This window comes from Macadamia integrifolia, chromosome 3 (genome assembly GCF_013358625.1).
Source record: "Macadamia integrifolia cultivar HAES 741 chromosome 3, SCU_Mint_v3, whole genome shotgun sequence".
Classification (NCBI taxonomy): Eukaryota; Viridiplantae; Streptophyta; class Magnoliopsida; order Proteales; family Proteaceae; genus Macadamia; species Macadamia integrifolia.
Window position 1 is genome coordinate 4092120 of NC_056559.1, and position 16028 is coordinate 4108147.

General features: G+C 34.1%; 1 protein-coding gene and 1 long non-coding RNA gene across 2 annotated transcripts; one reads left to right on the plus strand and one right to left on the minus strand.

The window, feature by feature from the left end:
• Positions 1 to 924: 924 nt before the first annotated feature.
• Positions 925 to 12942, minus strand: LOC122073350 (protein DETOXIFICATION 40-like). Its single transcript, XM_042637926.1, has 7 exons — positions 12593 to 12942; positions 11800 to 12431; positions 9594 to 9650; positions 6689 to 6927; positions 6410 to 6528; positions 1894 to 1980; positions 925 to 1176 (listed from the first exon to the last, which is right to left on the minus strand). The coding sequence occupies exons 1-7, from the start codon at positions 12923 to 12925 to the stop codon at positions 1111 to 1113; spliced, it is 1533 nt and encodes a 510-aa protein (XP_042493860.1). The 5' UTR covers positions 12926 to 12942; the 3' UTR covers positions 925 to 1110.
• LOC122073351 lies at positions 3253 to 6986 on the plus strand. Its single transcript, XR_006138757.1, has 2 exons — positions 3253 to 3314; positions 6664 to 6986. It is a non-coding gene; the product is annotated as an uncharacterized LOC122073351 (long non-coding RNA).
• Positions 12943 to 16028: the final 3086 nt, after the last annotated feature.

A 16028-nucleotide genomic window follows, 5' to 3' on the forward strand; every position in this document is an offset into this window, starting at 1 on the left:
TTGTTATTTGCTTTTTTTTTTAATTGAAAAGAAAAATGCCTTATTTTAGGTGTTTGGACCAATTTTTCACATCTTCAACACCTAAAAAAGCACCTTACTTGTTAGGACCATGATCCATCAATTTCTTTTTTCCTTTTTTTTTTTTTTCAAACATTAAAAAAAAAAATAGAATTTATCATCCACATTGACTAAACGCATTGAAAAATAAAATGATTTATTTGGCAACTACTTTGTTTCATTTACACACAAATTTGTACAACGTATTGCATAAAATAAAACAATTACCAGCCAATCTGCTCTTAAAAGTTAAACCCCCCCCCTTTTTTTTTGCACTCACATGTATTAGCATCTACCATGCCAGATCAATGGACGCATGAGAGAAAATACCTAATGTTTTCTAAAAAGAGGGCTCACATATTCAATGAAAAGAAATTAAAGAGTGTCAAGGAGAGAGTGTGTGTGTTTGTGAGAAGCCCAGTATTATCGACATTAATATTTGAGTGGAATAGAAAACTAAATGGTGGGAATACCCTTTTCAAGCATGCTATGTCTCAAGTGCTTCGACAGGTTAAACTGAATTTCCCTTTTAAAAAAACATTACCCATACAAGGTGCTTCAAATTCCAACTTTCACACATTTGAATGAATTAAAATCTATACATTATACATCTTTAATACTCTTTTTTTTTCTTTCTTTTCTTTACAAACCTTTTATGCTACATTGGAGCAAGATTTCCAATCTTATAACTTGAAAACAAATTATATAAAAAAAGGGTCTATCTAGTACATGAGGCTCCCGCATATTGAGGTCTAGGAGGGGACAAGAATTACACAATCTTACTTCGAGAGTGTCGAGAAGTTATTTCGATTGCTTGACCACCACATCACAACATTCATAACTTTACCATTGGATCAAGCATACACCTTTGAAAACAAATTATGTATTCTTGAATATTTTTATTACGAAACTTTTTTTGGTACATACATGCACAGATTATGTCCAAACATAATAATAGTAATAATGGCGACTTTGATATGAATAGTAGCTAAAACAGTCATGTAGAGATAATTAGCTCATCCTCCATATATATGTCTCTTATCCAAGCTTCCATCAATCTTTTTCTGTTGGCACTTGCTTGACTTTCCACTTATCCAAGCGTGTCATAGCTTTCTCCACCTGAAATTCAATTTATTCCAATTAGCATCAACAATGTAAACATATATACCCTAATAAATGAGGAATTGGTCAGAATTGATTAAAATACACCCTAATCCTAGATTTTGGAAAGGGAAATTTCAAATCCAATTCTTTAATCCTTGGGTGCAACCCAAGATTTGGTCATTGGCACTTGCAGGTGATGATCATTCATTCTCAATCAAAAACTCTCTTCCCATTCTAACTACAAGTTTCTATTCATGGCAACTATTCTGTCAATTGAGCCAGAAAACATCTAACAGCTCTTTTAGTCTGGACTTTGGAGTTTAAGGGACATAGTTTTCTGTCCAAGAGTAGTCTCTATGCCACAAACACATGAGACATGCAGTGACCAACGTGCCCCTATGTCCAAGCATAAGGGTTGCTTTCGGACACAAAACCCTTGCTTGGAGTTAATTACTTTCCCAATACCTAAAAGACTAGGTTTTCTTGCAGATCATCCATCAAGTTCAATCTAGTAATAACCTTTTTTTTTTTTTTTTTGGGGGGGGGGGGTGGGGTGGGGTGGAGAAGTTCCTCTTTCTTTCTTTCTTTTTTTAAAATACTGATAGGAGGAATATTGGTGTAAAGGAGAAATCACACAAAAAAAAAGTGCATTATTTTGTGAATTTCTATTACCAAAGAAGGTTAGGGGGAAAAACTAATAAAAAGAAGGGTATAGTAGATAAATAGACTTACCTCATCATCCCAGTCTGTCCAATAAGTAACCCACAGTAAAATAATAGTCTGCATTGCCGTGCCACCTATCATTCCAGACCATATTCCCTAAAAACAAACACAAAATTAGCAGCTTCATTACATGGATGATCAAAACTATTAATTTCCATCCATTAGTTATCATGGAATTGTGTAATCTAGGATACCAATTAAGTGATTTATCTAATTCTAATTGCATAGTCAGGATAGATTCATTTTTCAATGAACAAAAAAGAAAGAAGAAAAAAAAATCTTTTTTGGCATAACTATGCATATGAAGTGTAGCACTTTACTATTTACCATTTGATAGTATGTGGGTTAGCACATTGGTCTATGTGATAGAGAACCCCCCCCCCCAATGTTTTAATGGCCAAATTTAAGTCTGTAGTAAATAACAAAAGTTGTTCAAACTTTGATATAAAGTTTATTGAAATTATCAAAACTCTATCAAATGGAAATGAATATAAAATTTGAAGATGGAGTGTGGCCCCTACACCTAACACAAGGGTGCACAGAATGATCATTGCGCCCCCTAAGACACTCCTAATCATGTGCGTGCCCTATCATTGGCCAAGGACTACCTGTAGACACCGAATTTTGTCACCCCCTGGCAATTATGACAATATGAAGGATTACATGTTGGATATTTTAGACTTGGAGAATTTTCAAACTTAGAGTAGAAAATGACCATTTTTTCCTATAAACTTTCAAGAGAAAATGTTTTCAAAAATTAAAATTTGATGTTGTGGATTATTGTTGTTTGTCCCCTCAAGTCGGACATTACACTTTGATGCGAGAACTATGCGAATCGACGTTCAATTCTCTCTTTCATTATATGATCCGGGTCCCTACTTTATGCATATTTTCGTACAGGTTCCCGGTCGAGACTGCAATCATGTCTCACATCATTGGATAGTGCTCGGACTGAGCTTTCTAACGACATATTACATGTCGAATTCCGACAAACGGTTTGAAAGATATGACCCCCAAAAAGTTGACTCCAAAGTTCGGTATCAGATTCCATTCTAAGCAACCAAAGCGTGTCACATGGCGCCCAAACCCCTTTGTCCAAAAGTAAGGCTTTTTGGACAATTCTCTCTAGTGTTTTAGTCCCACATCGGAAATATGAGAGAATTGTCCCAATTCCCAAGGCTATAAGAATAGCCCTTCCCCTCTTCCAAAGGGGAGGAGAAAAATTGAGAAAAATTTGAGAGAATGAATATAGCCCCATGAAGGTTTTTGCTAATTCCCTCTCTCTAAATAAATAATTTCTCAAAGTATAAAAATTTAAATGTGTAATCCATCCTTGAGCCGGGAGACTTAGTCCGATTTGGTTTGGTTCGGTTTTGGCCTTGAAGCACAAGGGTTATCTCCCCTTGTTTCTTGATTAAAGTCTGCTTAAGGTATTTTTCTTCTCCTAATTGCAGTTTAGAACTAGTTTATCTAATTTGATAAATTAATTCCTAATTTATTAATAATTGATTTGTTTAGGTTAATTATGTTTAATTAGTCACTGGTTTATTTCGGTCCAATTAAAGGTGTTTAGGTAATTGATTTTTTAGATTAATTAAGTTTAATTTTTTTTTTATTTATTTAACATGTAGATTTGATTTGGTTTAGTGTTTTTAAATTGTTTTTTTCTTCTTTTAATCTAGACCTTTAGAATAGGATCTCAAGCCCTGATTTCCTCCCCCTTCTTTTTCTTCTTCTCCTCCTGCTACTTCTTTTTCTTCTCCAGCCGAACACTCCTTTCTTCTCCTCCTTCTCTCTTTCTTCTTCTTCTTCTCTTCTTCTTTTCTTCTCTTTTTTTTCTTCCTAACCGAACCTGCAACCGAACTTCTTCTTCTTTTTTCTCTTCCTCTTCCCTGCTGCTGCAACCGGACCTGCAGCCACACCTCCCTTTTTCTTCTTCTTCCTCTTCTTCCTCTTCTTCTTCTTCCTCTTTTTCTCCCTAACCGAGCCTGCACCTCCTTCTTCTTCTTCTTCTTCTTCTTCTTCTTCTTCTTCTTCTTCTTCTTCTTCTTCTTCTTCTCTTCTTCTCTTTTTCTTCCTAACCAAACCTGCAACTACTCCTTTCTTCTTCCTCTTCTTCTTTTTTTCTTTTCTCCTTCCCTGCTGCTGAAACCGAATCTGTAGCTGCACCTTTCTTCTCCTCCTTCTTCTTCTTTTACTTTTCTTTTTCCCTGCTGCTGCACTTCTCTTCTCCTTCTTCTTCTTTTACTTTTCTTTTTCCCTGCTGCTGCATCTTCTTCTTCTTCTTCTTCTTCTCTTCTTCTCTTCTTCTCTTCTTCTCTTTTCCTTCCCTGCTGCTGCTCCTGTCCATTTGCACAAAATCCACAGATCTCCCAATATGTTGCAGGAAACCCAACATCGGGTTGCCTAAAGATGTCAATTGTCTCAGTGTGCCACCATTTTCGAGTGCAAAAGCAAGTGCCATTGATAGATCCCCAATATGTTGAGAGTTCCTGGCTCTCTCTAGTGGAACAATCTCTCTTGAAGCTCCCTCTTTGATTAGTGACCTGTTATGTGAAGTACTTAATATTTGATTTGTGGAGTTGTATTAGATGAGTTTCAAAACACCACTGTTAACTTCCCTTGTTTTTATTGTCCACAAGGTCTGAACCATTGATCTGCTTGATATTGCTTTTTGTTTAAAGCAGAACAGTAGGGAATGTTTAATCTCATATTGTTTATGGAAGAGAGTAAAGGGAGGTATATATATTTTATAATGGGAAATACAAGAAGAAAAACTCACTATGCTCTATTTTCTTTGTTGGATTTGAGATCTGTGGTGATCAGACCGTACTTGAATCTATTTTTCTTTTTGCCAACATCGGATAAGGATCTTTGACATGATTTTCTTTTTTCTGTTTTCTTTTATCTCTTAATAATATATGGGACGTAGTTTAGGACGGGCGTGGCTGGCCCCTCAAACCGGCTCGTAGCATTAGGTGCATATTGGGGATTTGGGTTTTCCTACTATCTCCTATCTTTTGTACTTTAACATTCACTTGCATTAGTATAGTACTAATTTAGATTAATTAAAGTAACTTAGTTAATGTAATTAGTCATTTCAACTGTTGTTTATTTAATTGTGGTTTGTTAATTTAACTTTTTAAATCATTGCATTTGATTTCTTCATTCAATTCAATTTATTAAACTTGTGTAATTACCAATCTTTTTCCCTCTAGTGGTTTGTTTATTTTAATCAATCAACTAATTAGTTATTTAATATAGGACAATTAACTAGATTAATTAGTTAAAAGATTCTCTTCTCATTAGATTAACTAGGGTTTTGAAAAATGTTTAACTCATCTTAGGATTAGCTTAAAGTAGACATAATTAGTCCAATTAGGTTTCATTTAATTAAACCTTAGATTTAGTTTAATCCTCCTATACTAGATTAGGTAGATTAGCAAAAATGCATTCATTTAATGTAATTAGCCCATTTAACTTTTCTAATTTAATTAGGCCCCATTTAATTTAAAAATCTTTTTATCAATTAGATTAAGTAGGATTGCAATAATTTATTTCACAAATTACTAGGGATTAGGTTTAATCACTTTAATTAATTCAATTTAGGATCTCACAAATTCATTGATCATCCATCTAGGTCATGCTCAATTAATCGAATTAGTTTAATTTAGGATTTCATAAGTTGCTAAACTAATCCTAGGTCTAGGTTTATTTCATTAGATTAATCTAAGACTCATAATTCATTGATTAAATCATTTAGGGTTTTTATTTTTAATTAGCGTAATCATTTCATCATTTGCATCATAACCTAGCTAGCATAATTTAGACACTTGACTTAGGGTTTCACATGTCATGCTTGGATACCTAGTTTAGGGTTTTCAGTGACCTAGATTTAGGACTAGTTAGTAGGGTACAAACAAACTTTGGTCAAATAAAAAGAGACCGGCCTTAGGGCCGGGCAAACTGGGTGCCTAACACCTTCCCAGTATGTCACTTGACACTTATCCAGAATCTTGGTGCAAACCAACCTTATCCATCAGAGTCATTAGTCTCTCTCCCTTGATTGGGGGAGACATTTATGGGTCCTAGACCCTTTCTAGGTGGCGACTCCTTTTTACCCATAACGTGTATACCCCTCTCGTCATTTGATGACCAGGGAATACAATCTTATCTCATTAGGGTTGAACCCTAGCGTGTGTACACGCGCTACGTGCCGTATCCCGATCCCGGGGGGCGGAGGTCCATGGTACCTACACTACCGTAGGGGCCACACTCCCAAACAAGCTCCTTTTTTGCATACAAAATAGCATCTTTTGTTAATTTAGCTACTTCCTCTACTCATTTTAAGTTGAAAGTGTACCAATAAGATATTTACTTTGTCCTCTATTATATGGACTAACCCATATACTAAAACCTAAAAAATAGTGAAGCATTATACTTCACTTGACATAGTGATAAAAATGAAAATCCATAAGATATTACAACAAATATACTATTTATCTACAAAGAAGATCACTCATACCTTAGCTCCAAAGTTGAACTTAAAACCTAAGAGAACTCCCAGAGGGATCCCAATTACATAGTAGCATCCCACATTAACATATGCAACAAATGTTTGCCACCCACAACCAACAGCCACACCTTAACAGACAAACAAATAATACATTATACATTTCTTCTATATCTAAGATAATTCAAGTTAAATGGATTAAGAAATAAATCAATTAAGATATGAAAAGTATTTATATTAAGTTCTAATTTGTTCTTCTTTAACAGTTTGAAGTTGGAGAGGAAGAGATACCTGATAATACTGGCTGGATACCATTGAGGATAAGAGTGATAGCTAGCAATGGACACAACTCTGAGACTGCATCAGCAACAACTTCTCCACTGGTGAAACCATAGCTAAGGACATGGCGCAGTAGTAGAATGACTATAGCTAGGATTTCAGCGATTGTAAATGATAATAATGTCACTATTATCACTGAGAATGCTACTGATCTTGGGTTTCCAGCTCCAAGCTCATTGCTTACCCTCACACTATTGTTCAAAAATATTCCCAAAAAAAAAAAATGATTAAAATTTTTTAAAATTGTTAATATGATTTTCTTATTGATACATACAAGCTGTAAAATAATTTATAATCTTACTTTTTTGCAAGTCCATTATTATGCGAACTAATTCTTGGTATATATATATATATATATATATACACATTTCATGTCAATTAGATCCTTCATGCTTTCAATATAATTACATTTTTTTTTTCAATGAGGGTAAAAGTTGTCGTTCCACATATATACAAGAAATATTTGTAGGACAATGACAACTTTTTATAATCACATAATGAGACATCACTTTTAAATTATTTTTGGAACCGTTTTATACTCCTAACTGAAGGGAAAAAAAAAATAAAAAATCTACCGATAATACATTAATGGCAATTAAAAAATATGTCAATTTCTATACACCTCTAGAGGTGTCATTTAGATAGTTCCATATTTTAAATTGGAAGAAATGACAATGATAACCGAGCCTCTTTTAGATTTTGGCGCAAGGAGCAAAACTTCATGTGACTACCAATTTTCCAGCTCAAACTTTTAGCATAGAGGGTTAACCATGTTTATAGAAATTAACATATAAATGAGCAATCAATGTATGTGATATTCTATACTAATTGTAAGTCTTGTGACATGCCACAACACAGTCATAGTTGGTCTATATGATAGAGGGCTGCATACTCATCTCAGTGTTAAGCATGATCAAACAAGTAGGGGAATTTGTCTTAAGAAGCGAAGCCAGAGTGACAAAGTATTAATGAGATCCCATTAGATTCATTATAGTGAAATAATTTTTATTTTTGTTTTTTATGAATGCAAGTGAAATAGTAAACTCGTAATCTTATCAAACTTCAAACTCACCTTTTTACTTATTTTGGTACTTGTTTAGTCGAAAATTTGACTAATGATACGGTTCTAAGGACCTCTATCACATGCAACCAACATATCTATCCAATCTTTAACAGTTAATACAAAGAAAATGATGTTATCCTTAGGGTGGTTGCCAATTTGGTTAGAAGTGGATGAAACTATCAAAAATAAAAAATCATCACACGTAGCATGACAATGGTCTTACCAAAAAAAAAATTGACAATGGTAGAAAAAAAATATTAGAACAAAGACAGATACTAAGGGTCCGTTTGATAACGTTTCTGCCGTTTTTGTTTAAAGAAAAGACAGAAACATAAATTTCCTTTTTTAGAAACAGAAACGGAATTGAAGGTGTTTGATATGTCATGTTTCTGGAAGTCAATAGTAGCCAACGAAAAAATGGCCATGAGTCATTTTCAGAAACGACGAATCTACTTGTTTCGTCTGGGTAATTTCTTGAACTATAAATAGGTAGAAATTTCAATTTCAATTTCTGAAAACAAGTGAAACGAAACAGTTTTATCAAATGTTTTTTGTTTTGTTTCTGCCATTTCTAGACACAGAAACGCATTTCTTGAAACGTTATCAAATGGGCCCTAAAGATATCAACTAGTTACTAATTTTTTTTTATTAGGTAGCACCATGCACCAACCTTTCCGTTTAGGTTGTGTTTGGTAGTCAAGAGAAGAAAAAAAAAGAAAGAAAAGAAATTGTACTTTTTTTTTATCTAAGAAATTCTCTATGTGTTGGGCATGTCTTGAACAAATAGAAGATTCAGTTTTTTAATTTCAAAATTCACCTTGGGAATTATAAAGTTTTCTTTTGTTAAAAAAAAAAAAATCTTGCCAAAAACAAAAGAAAACATGAGAAAATACAAAAACTTTTCTTTTCTTTTCTTCTCTTTTAATGGTAACCAAACATATATATATATATATTTTTTTTTTCCTCACCATTTCGTTTCTTTTCTTTTCTTCTCTTTTCCTTTCTTTTCTTTTCTTTTCTTCTCTAGTTAAATAATCTTTTTTGTATTAGTGCACATCCTGTGGATGTTTATGCATGTCCACCAATATTCTAGATATTATTATACACTCTCTCAACCTTAAGGCTTACTTTGATTGTCAAGAAATAAATAAAAAAGAAACAAAAATTTTCAACACAAAATTGAATTGGAAAAGTAAACAGAAAAATTAATCATTGCATCATATAAGATTTTTATTTTTTCTTATCATTATGATGCAAGGATTGGCTTATGTATCTATCTTTCTTCTCTAATTCATTTTTTTTTTTTTATTATTCTTTCTTGACAATCAAACTAAACCCAAATGAAAATAGATAATTAAAATAAAATGATTCAAATTTATCTTATGATTTTTAAAATCCCTTAAAAAATTTTAAGAAAAAGCAAATCACTTTTTTCTTGTTTTCATGTCTTTAGAAAGTTATTCCCTTTTCCCCTTTTTGGCCTTTTGCTCATCAAACAGAATAAAAATGTCAGCAATCAGCTCATCCATTTTCTTAGATTTTCTTTCACTTTCTCTATTCTCTTGGTCTTATATATTGAATGATGAAAGGTAAGAGCTAACCTTGCAAATCACTTTTTTCTTGTTTTCTTGTCTTTAGAAAGTTATTCCCTTCTGCCCTTTTTGGCCTTTTGCTCATCATACGGAATAAAAATGTCAGCAATCAGCTCATCCATTTTCTTAGACTTTCTTTCACTTTCTCTATTTTCTTGGTCTTATATATTGAATGATGAAAGGTAAGACTGTAAGAGCTAACCTTGCAGCCGCATTGAAACCCACTGAAATCATGAAGACCCAACCATTAATTGTCGTGCTGCACATCAAAGCATGTACATATAATTAAGCATATTTGAAGTGACATCTAACATACATCATCTCTAGCTTGTTTTTTTTTTTGTGGGTTGGGAAAGAAGGGAATAAAAAAATTGAAGGGTTTACCTTGTGTAAGTGGATCTCGGGGTTATTCAGGTCGAAGGCCTCAATATTCATCATTAGTTAAAAAAAAATATATATATATATATTTCTTGCGTAAGTTGCCATCTTTTCGATTAAATAAGTAATATTTTAAAGATAAGGACCTCGGATGAGATGGGTCTCCACCAAATCGGATCTGGATCAGAGTAGATTAGCCTATTCTTACCTATTGATTTTCTAAATTCCATAATATTATATTCAGGTCGATGATCTGGCCAGTCTGATCTGTATGGGTCTCTGCATGGGAACATGCATGCCTTCATTTTCTTTTTGTCTTCTTTTTATAATCTTTGGACTTATATGACATGAGTCAATCAATCAACAAAACAGAAGGCTTCAGTTGGATCATGATCAATTCCATCATCATGATGCATGGTGGCTAGTATATGGCAACAATTTGAGGGGGACATATAGACAACCGACTAAAGCATAGAAAAATAAATAAATATACGAATTATTATGGTAAAAAAGTAATGTTATTTGTTTGGGGGAAGTGTTTCTTGTGGGGAGTGCAGATCTTATACGTGCAGAAAGGTCAATGGGAGTACATGAAGAAGTATTCACAGAAGTGTTATTTTCCTTTTCACGGGAAGTGGGCTGGTCATTTCACCTCCCATGTGTTTAGATGTAAGAACCACACTCCTCGATAGAAAATATTTTCCCTAAATTTTTTAGGAAAAAAGAAGCTTAAAAGGTAGTATGAACCCTATAGCCAGATATAGAGGGAGGCAAATGACCACCCCATCCCTCATGAAAGGTGGAGATCTTATCTTTGTTGATGCTTCCGTGCAAGCTCCCATTGGACCATGCACTGGTTCAAGGGCCACGTACGAAATCCTCTCCCTTTTTTTAAATGTCACAAAAACATCTGTTATGTCACGTGGATAAATGATATGGCAAATTCCGACCGTTTGATAGAGAGCACATGTTCTTGAGTAGTCACATGCCAAATTTTAGAGTCTAATACAATCAAATAGATAGCTCTTTTTGTATTGCTATACACATGCCCTGTATGTCCATGCATGTGTATCACTATTCTTGATGTTACTATGCAATCTTCTAATTTTTAATAGAAACAAATGGTTTAGGTAAAAGAAACATAAAAATAGATGACTCATATTTATCTAGTGATTTTCGAAAACGTCACCTTTAATTAATATATGAATAATTGTCTTAAAAAGAATTCTACCTAAGAAGGTTTATATAATAGAGGCAAAAGAGAAAATAAAAAATCCATCCCCAAATTCAAACAAAATCATATGAATCTATTGAGATTGTCATTTTAAAATTAATTTAAAAATTTTAACTGATATGTAAAGAATCTTGAGGGGGAGGGAACAAAAGGAATATTATAACATACCTAGCTAGTTGTTCCTCTAATCCTATATCCTATTAGAGTTAAATGCTTAAGACAAAATAATATTCAACATAATCATTATTCTTTCATCATATGATAAGGAAATTATTGTTTATTATTAATATTATTATTTGATTTTGTCATATACTACACTATTTCTCGAGATGAGAGTGGTAAAAAATTCCCTTCCAGATTAGCCATCACGTGGATATGAAGGTTTGATAATGACTTACTTTGTTTTTATTTCAAAACTTTAGTCTTTGGTTAATTTGCTATAATTTTAATTTCAATTTTAAATTGATTTTTCAAAATAATCAAGAAATTGAAAATTGTTTTGTTTCCACCAATTTGAAATATTTTAAGAACAAGAATTTCATGTGGTAATTCAACTATACGTATTTTTGGAGTGCAATATATATTGAAATTTAATTTCAATTCCAATATTGAAACACATCATCAGCTATTTCTTTATTTTAGATAAAATAAATTTCTATTCTTCATACATAAAGTGAAAATATCATATGAAATACCATAATCTTAATTTATGATATCATGAAATTGATATGAAATTGAAATAGAAATCATACCAAAATAAGCCTAAGAATAATTGGGGTGAAAGGACTTTACTTACCATATAGAGAGAGAATCCAATGCAAGTTGAGGGTTCTCAAGAAGCCCAGCAATCAAAACCAGAATCTGAAAATACCAACACTCCAAGCAAAGCATTATTGCTGAAGAAATTGATAATTTCAAAAACTCCATCAAACCGGAAAAAGCTTCGATCCTAAACCCGGTCCAAGTATACTTACACCTCTCACTCTTCACTATATATATGAACTGAGCCACTACCATAGCAACACCAGATAAGCTCAATAACAATGAAGCTCCAAACAATCCAAGACCCATCTTGTAAACCACAAGCCAGCTAAAGAATAGATGCAGAACCAGTGTTACAACCGATACATAGGCACTTGGGACGACGATACTTTGTGCTTGAAGAAATTTTTGTATTGGGAAATTGGTGGCGTAGACGAATATCTGAGGGATTAGGCCGTAGACGAAGACGGCGGCGGCAGAAGCTATGGTGGATGACTGACCAAGGAGGATCAAGATGGGCTTGGAATAGATGTAGATTATAGTCAGTGGGATCCCAGCTGCCATGAGTATGATGGTTGCTCTTTGTAGGTAGATTCCTAACATTTCATACCTTCCCGCTCCATAAGCTTGGCCTGATAGAGTTTCAACTGCACTTCCCATTCCCAGCTATGGAGGATGGGAGAAGAATGAGATTGGTTCAAATTAATAGTCATAAAAAGGATAAAAAATTTCTGTTACCTGGGTCAAGGAACTTTTACATAATCCGGGTTTACAGTCAAAGAAATGGAATCTTAAAGGGTATTTGCAAAAGAGATATAGAGTATTACCAGGAGACCATAACTAAGGACTTGGATGCCATTATTACCAAGAGAGGCGCCGGCGAGTTCAAGGTTGCCGAGATGGCCTGAGAAGATCTGGGTAGACATGGACATGAGATAGTTGATCATGTAGACAAGAACAGCTGGGGCAGCAAGATGGAAGAGGAGTTTGAGCTCGATCAAGGTGGCTAATTGGAGACGTTTGAAGTTGGGTAATCGGGGGTCTGTGAGTATGTTTTCAAGAAGGTTGCTTGCTTGGTGGCCTGTGGCCGATGACCCTGATGGGGAAGATGGTGGCTTCTGGAGGAGAGGTTGAATGAATCCTTCGTTAGCAAATTCCATGTTGTTGTAGGGGGGAATTAGTTGGGTTCCAAGAACATTGAACCATGATGGGTTTTTATAGAAAGAGAGTATGTGTTGGTCTTAAATGAATAAAAGGAAAAAATTTCAAAATACCTAATTTTAGAATCGTGCCTTTTGGTTTTCGTTAGGAAGGTCCCGTCGGAGGATATAAAATTGTTTGGCCTCTTTTCATTCCATGGCTTCTTGAACTTTGTATTTCGGATTCCACGTGGAAATTATTTAGTTAAAATAAATTCTTTTATTTATCTTTTTTAATCCAACAATGTATCATATTCAATATTATTAGGAATTATCATCCAGACATGGAAGACTACTGGTAGACATTTAAGCAGTCTTAAAGAACCCAAAAAAACGAAGAGCATATCTAATGCACGAGACTTCTACTAATACAGAGTCTAGGAGAGACAAGTGTGCACGGCCTTAACCCCTACTTCGTAGAAAATGTTGTTTCTAAGTTTTAAATCTAAATAATCTATTATTATTATTATCAGAGAGATGGGGGGTCATCCCCTTATGGACTCATTGACATTAATCATTGGTAGGGTTTTGCTAAATATATTAATTTTGTGATTCTTCTCTACCTCGCAGGCTTGCCCCAAGGTTGAGTGTGAGGTTCTTTATTGTGCTTTACGTTTGCTTTGGGGGGCTTTTTCCTTCAAATCCTTCCTCGGTTGATTTAGGGCCTTGTCCTTGTTTGTAAATTCTTCTCTACACTTGTATGTATACTCACACTTATGTCTTGGAATCACTATTGCATAAGACACACAGTACCATGATCGTATGAATGAAATATTTGATTGTCCCTAGTCATAATACTTTTCGGTGAAAACTTAAAGACAAGTAACACCCATTAATATCATGTAAAATAAAATAAATTAAATAATTTTATTATTGAACTTGATGGACACAACTTGCAACAACTTCACAAGTGTTGAACCTATGACCATTCTGAGATTGCTTCTTGTAATTAAATTAAGCATGGGGTGGAGAAACTTGATTTAGTCCCACATTGGATATGGGCTAAGGGAATGAAGTGAGGTTAATTAGTATGAGAACTACAAGGGTCTCTGGGGGTCTTAATATGCACAGCTAAATTCATAATGCCATCCATTCCTCTGCTCGTGTTGGAGACAATTTCATTCCACAGTGTTGTCTTGCACCTGGATAAACCAAGTAACTGAATGTTCAGTATCTCAATGTTGATTCATAACCTTGAGCCAACTACCAACCTCTCTGTTTCTTTGTTTTTTTCCTCTTGGACGAGGTGATGCAAAAGCTTGGGAAAAACACAAGAAAGCGCCCTCTTTTTGTCATCCCCTGCAGTTTTTCAGAGGCTTTTTTTGGTGTTGAACGCTTGACGTAGTTAGGACACTTCAAATCATGTTTGAGCCTATGTGATTTTTGTTATTACACTAAGATGTAAATAAATTTCTGCAAGGGGTTGGCACCTCGGACGAGCTTTCAGATTGTACAATCAGTAGAAGATCAAACAATAATTGGTTGGCAGGAAGAGAACCTGCTAGCTCTCACTTTAGCTGCTAATGGCATATAATTTTTCTTTGCTTAACAATATCTATTCTTTACAAGAGCACAAATTAAATGGGAATATCGATTTTAACCAGGTGGAACATGGTGCCTAACACCTTCCTTGTTCCACAACCTAACATGAACTTTACCCTCATTATCAGATTAGTTATGCAAAATTCATTTTGTCACCTTATAGTGGATAAGGGGATGATGATCAAGGTGTTCCAGATGTTGTAGGACACATATTTTATAGACCGGGAGCCTTAGGATGACCTTAGAATAAAATGGCTAAAAATGTGTTGTTCAAATAATTATGGATTTTTTTTTTTCATGTATTGGTGAGATCTGGCCCAAACCCAAAACTAAGCCCAACCGTAGGTAGGGTTTGAACTTGATCCAACCTGTGAATGACCGTTATTTGGTCATTCCTTACCATCTGACATGCCTAAACATATCCAAATACCCTCATTTTATGTTGTTTTCTAACTTTTATTATTGTTATTAACCATGGTTTTGTGAAAATTAATGCTATATTTAATGGCTCTTTCATTAGTTTATCTTATGAAATTTACTTTATTTTTATTTCCTTTAGCCATTGTATCAGTACATTTTTTTTTTTGCTAACGACAGGTATCTAGACCTTCGGCCTGACTAGTCCCGCGGGTTCATACTGATCCCACAATTACATGGACTGGGTCATATAGGGGTTGAATGAGAATCATTCAATCTTCACTGAAAGTAGTGAAGAGCACTAAACACCCCTGTGTGAGTGGCCCAAGATGTGCCTATTAAAAATCGAACTTAGGATGTCTCAGTTTACGGTTGTACAAAGTTCATTGCTCACCAACTGTGCTACCCCCTTGGGTTTCCATTGCATGAGTACATGCATATTAAGAATTAAGATTTAATCTTTTTGAGATTTCTAATATCTTTTGATGATGTTTTCTGCATAAGTTATGTCATGTGATTAGGAGTCCTTTGTTTTATTTTTCTTAATTTTCCTTCTTGTGTTAGACTAGTTTTTGCATGTAATTGTATTTTACTAATTAAAATTTCTCATCTAATGTATATGAATTCTGTAATAATAATGTGGTTCTATGTTACTAAGATATGATGTCATCAATACATCGTTTAGTTCGTTTGCATATCATTTTCTCCTGTGAGTTGATGATATATCATATTTAGATGGAGAGTAGCATTTCTGTAATTTCCAGTATATGTATATGAGTCTGATCCTTTCTTGGACGTAGGAGGATAATTACTCTCCCTCAAAGGCAGTTAGATGTCACTTGGTAAGGGAGAATGGTGTCATAATCATGGGTCCTAGACTTAATTTAAGTGGTGGCTCTATTTTATCTCCTTTGTCAAGGGTAGAATTATTTCACATCTGGAATAGTACTCCAAAATAAATGGTATAAGGCTGGAGCAAAGATGATTTGATTTATCTCAAGTTTTCTCTAACATTTCTCTTAAGCTTTTATCCTCTCTTTCTTTGTCCATTTATCAATTATGTAGATATCAGCAGTTTTGGCAAGGTCTTTTCTTTTGGGTAAAA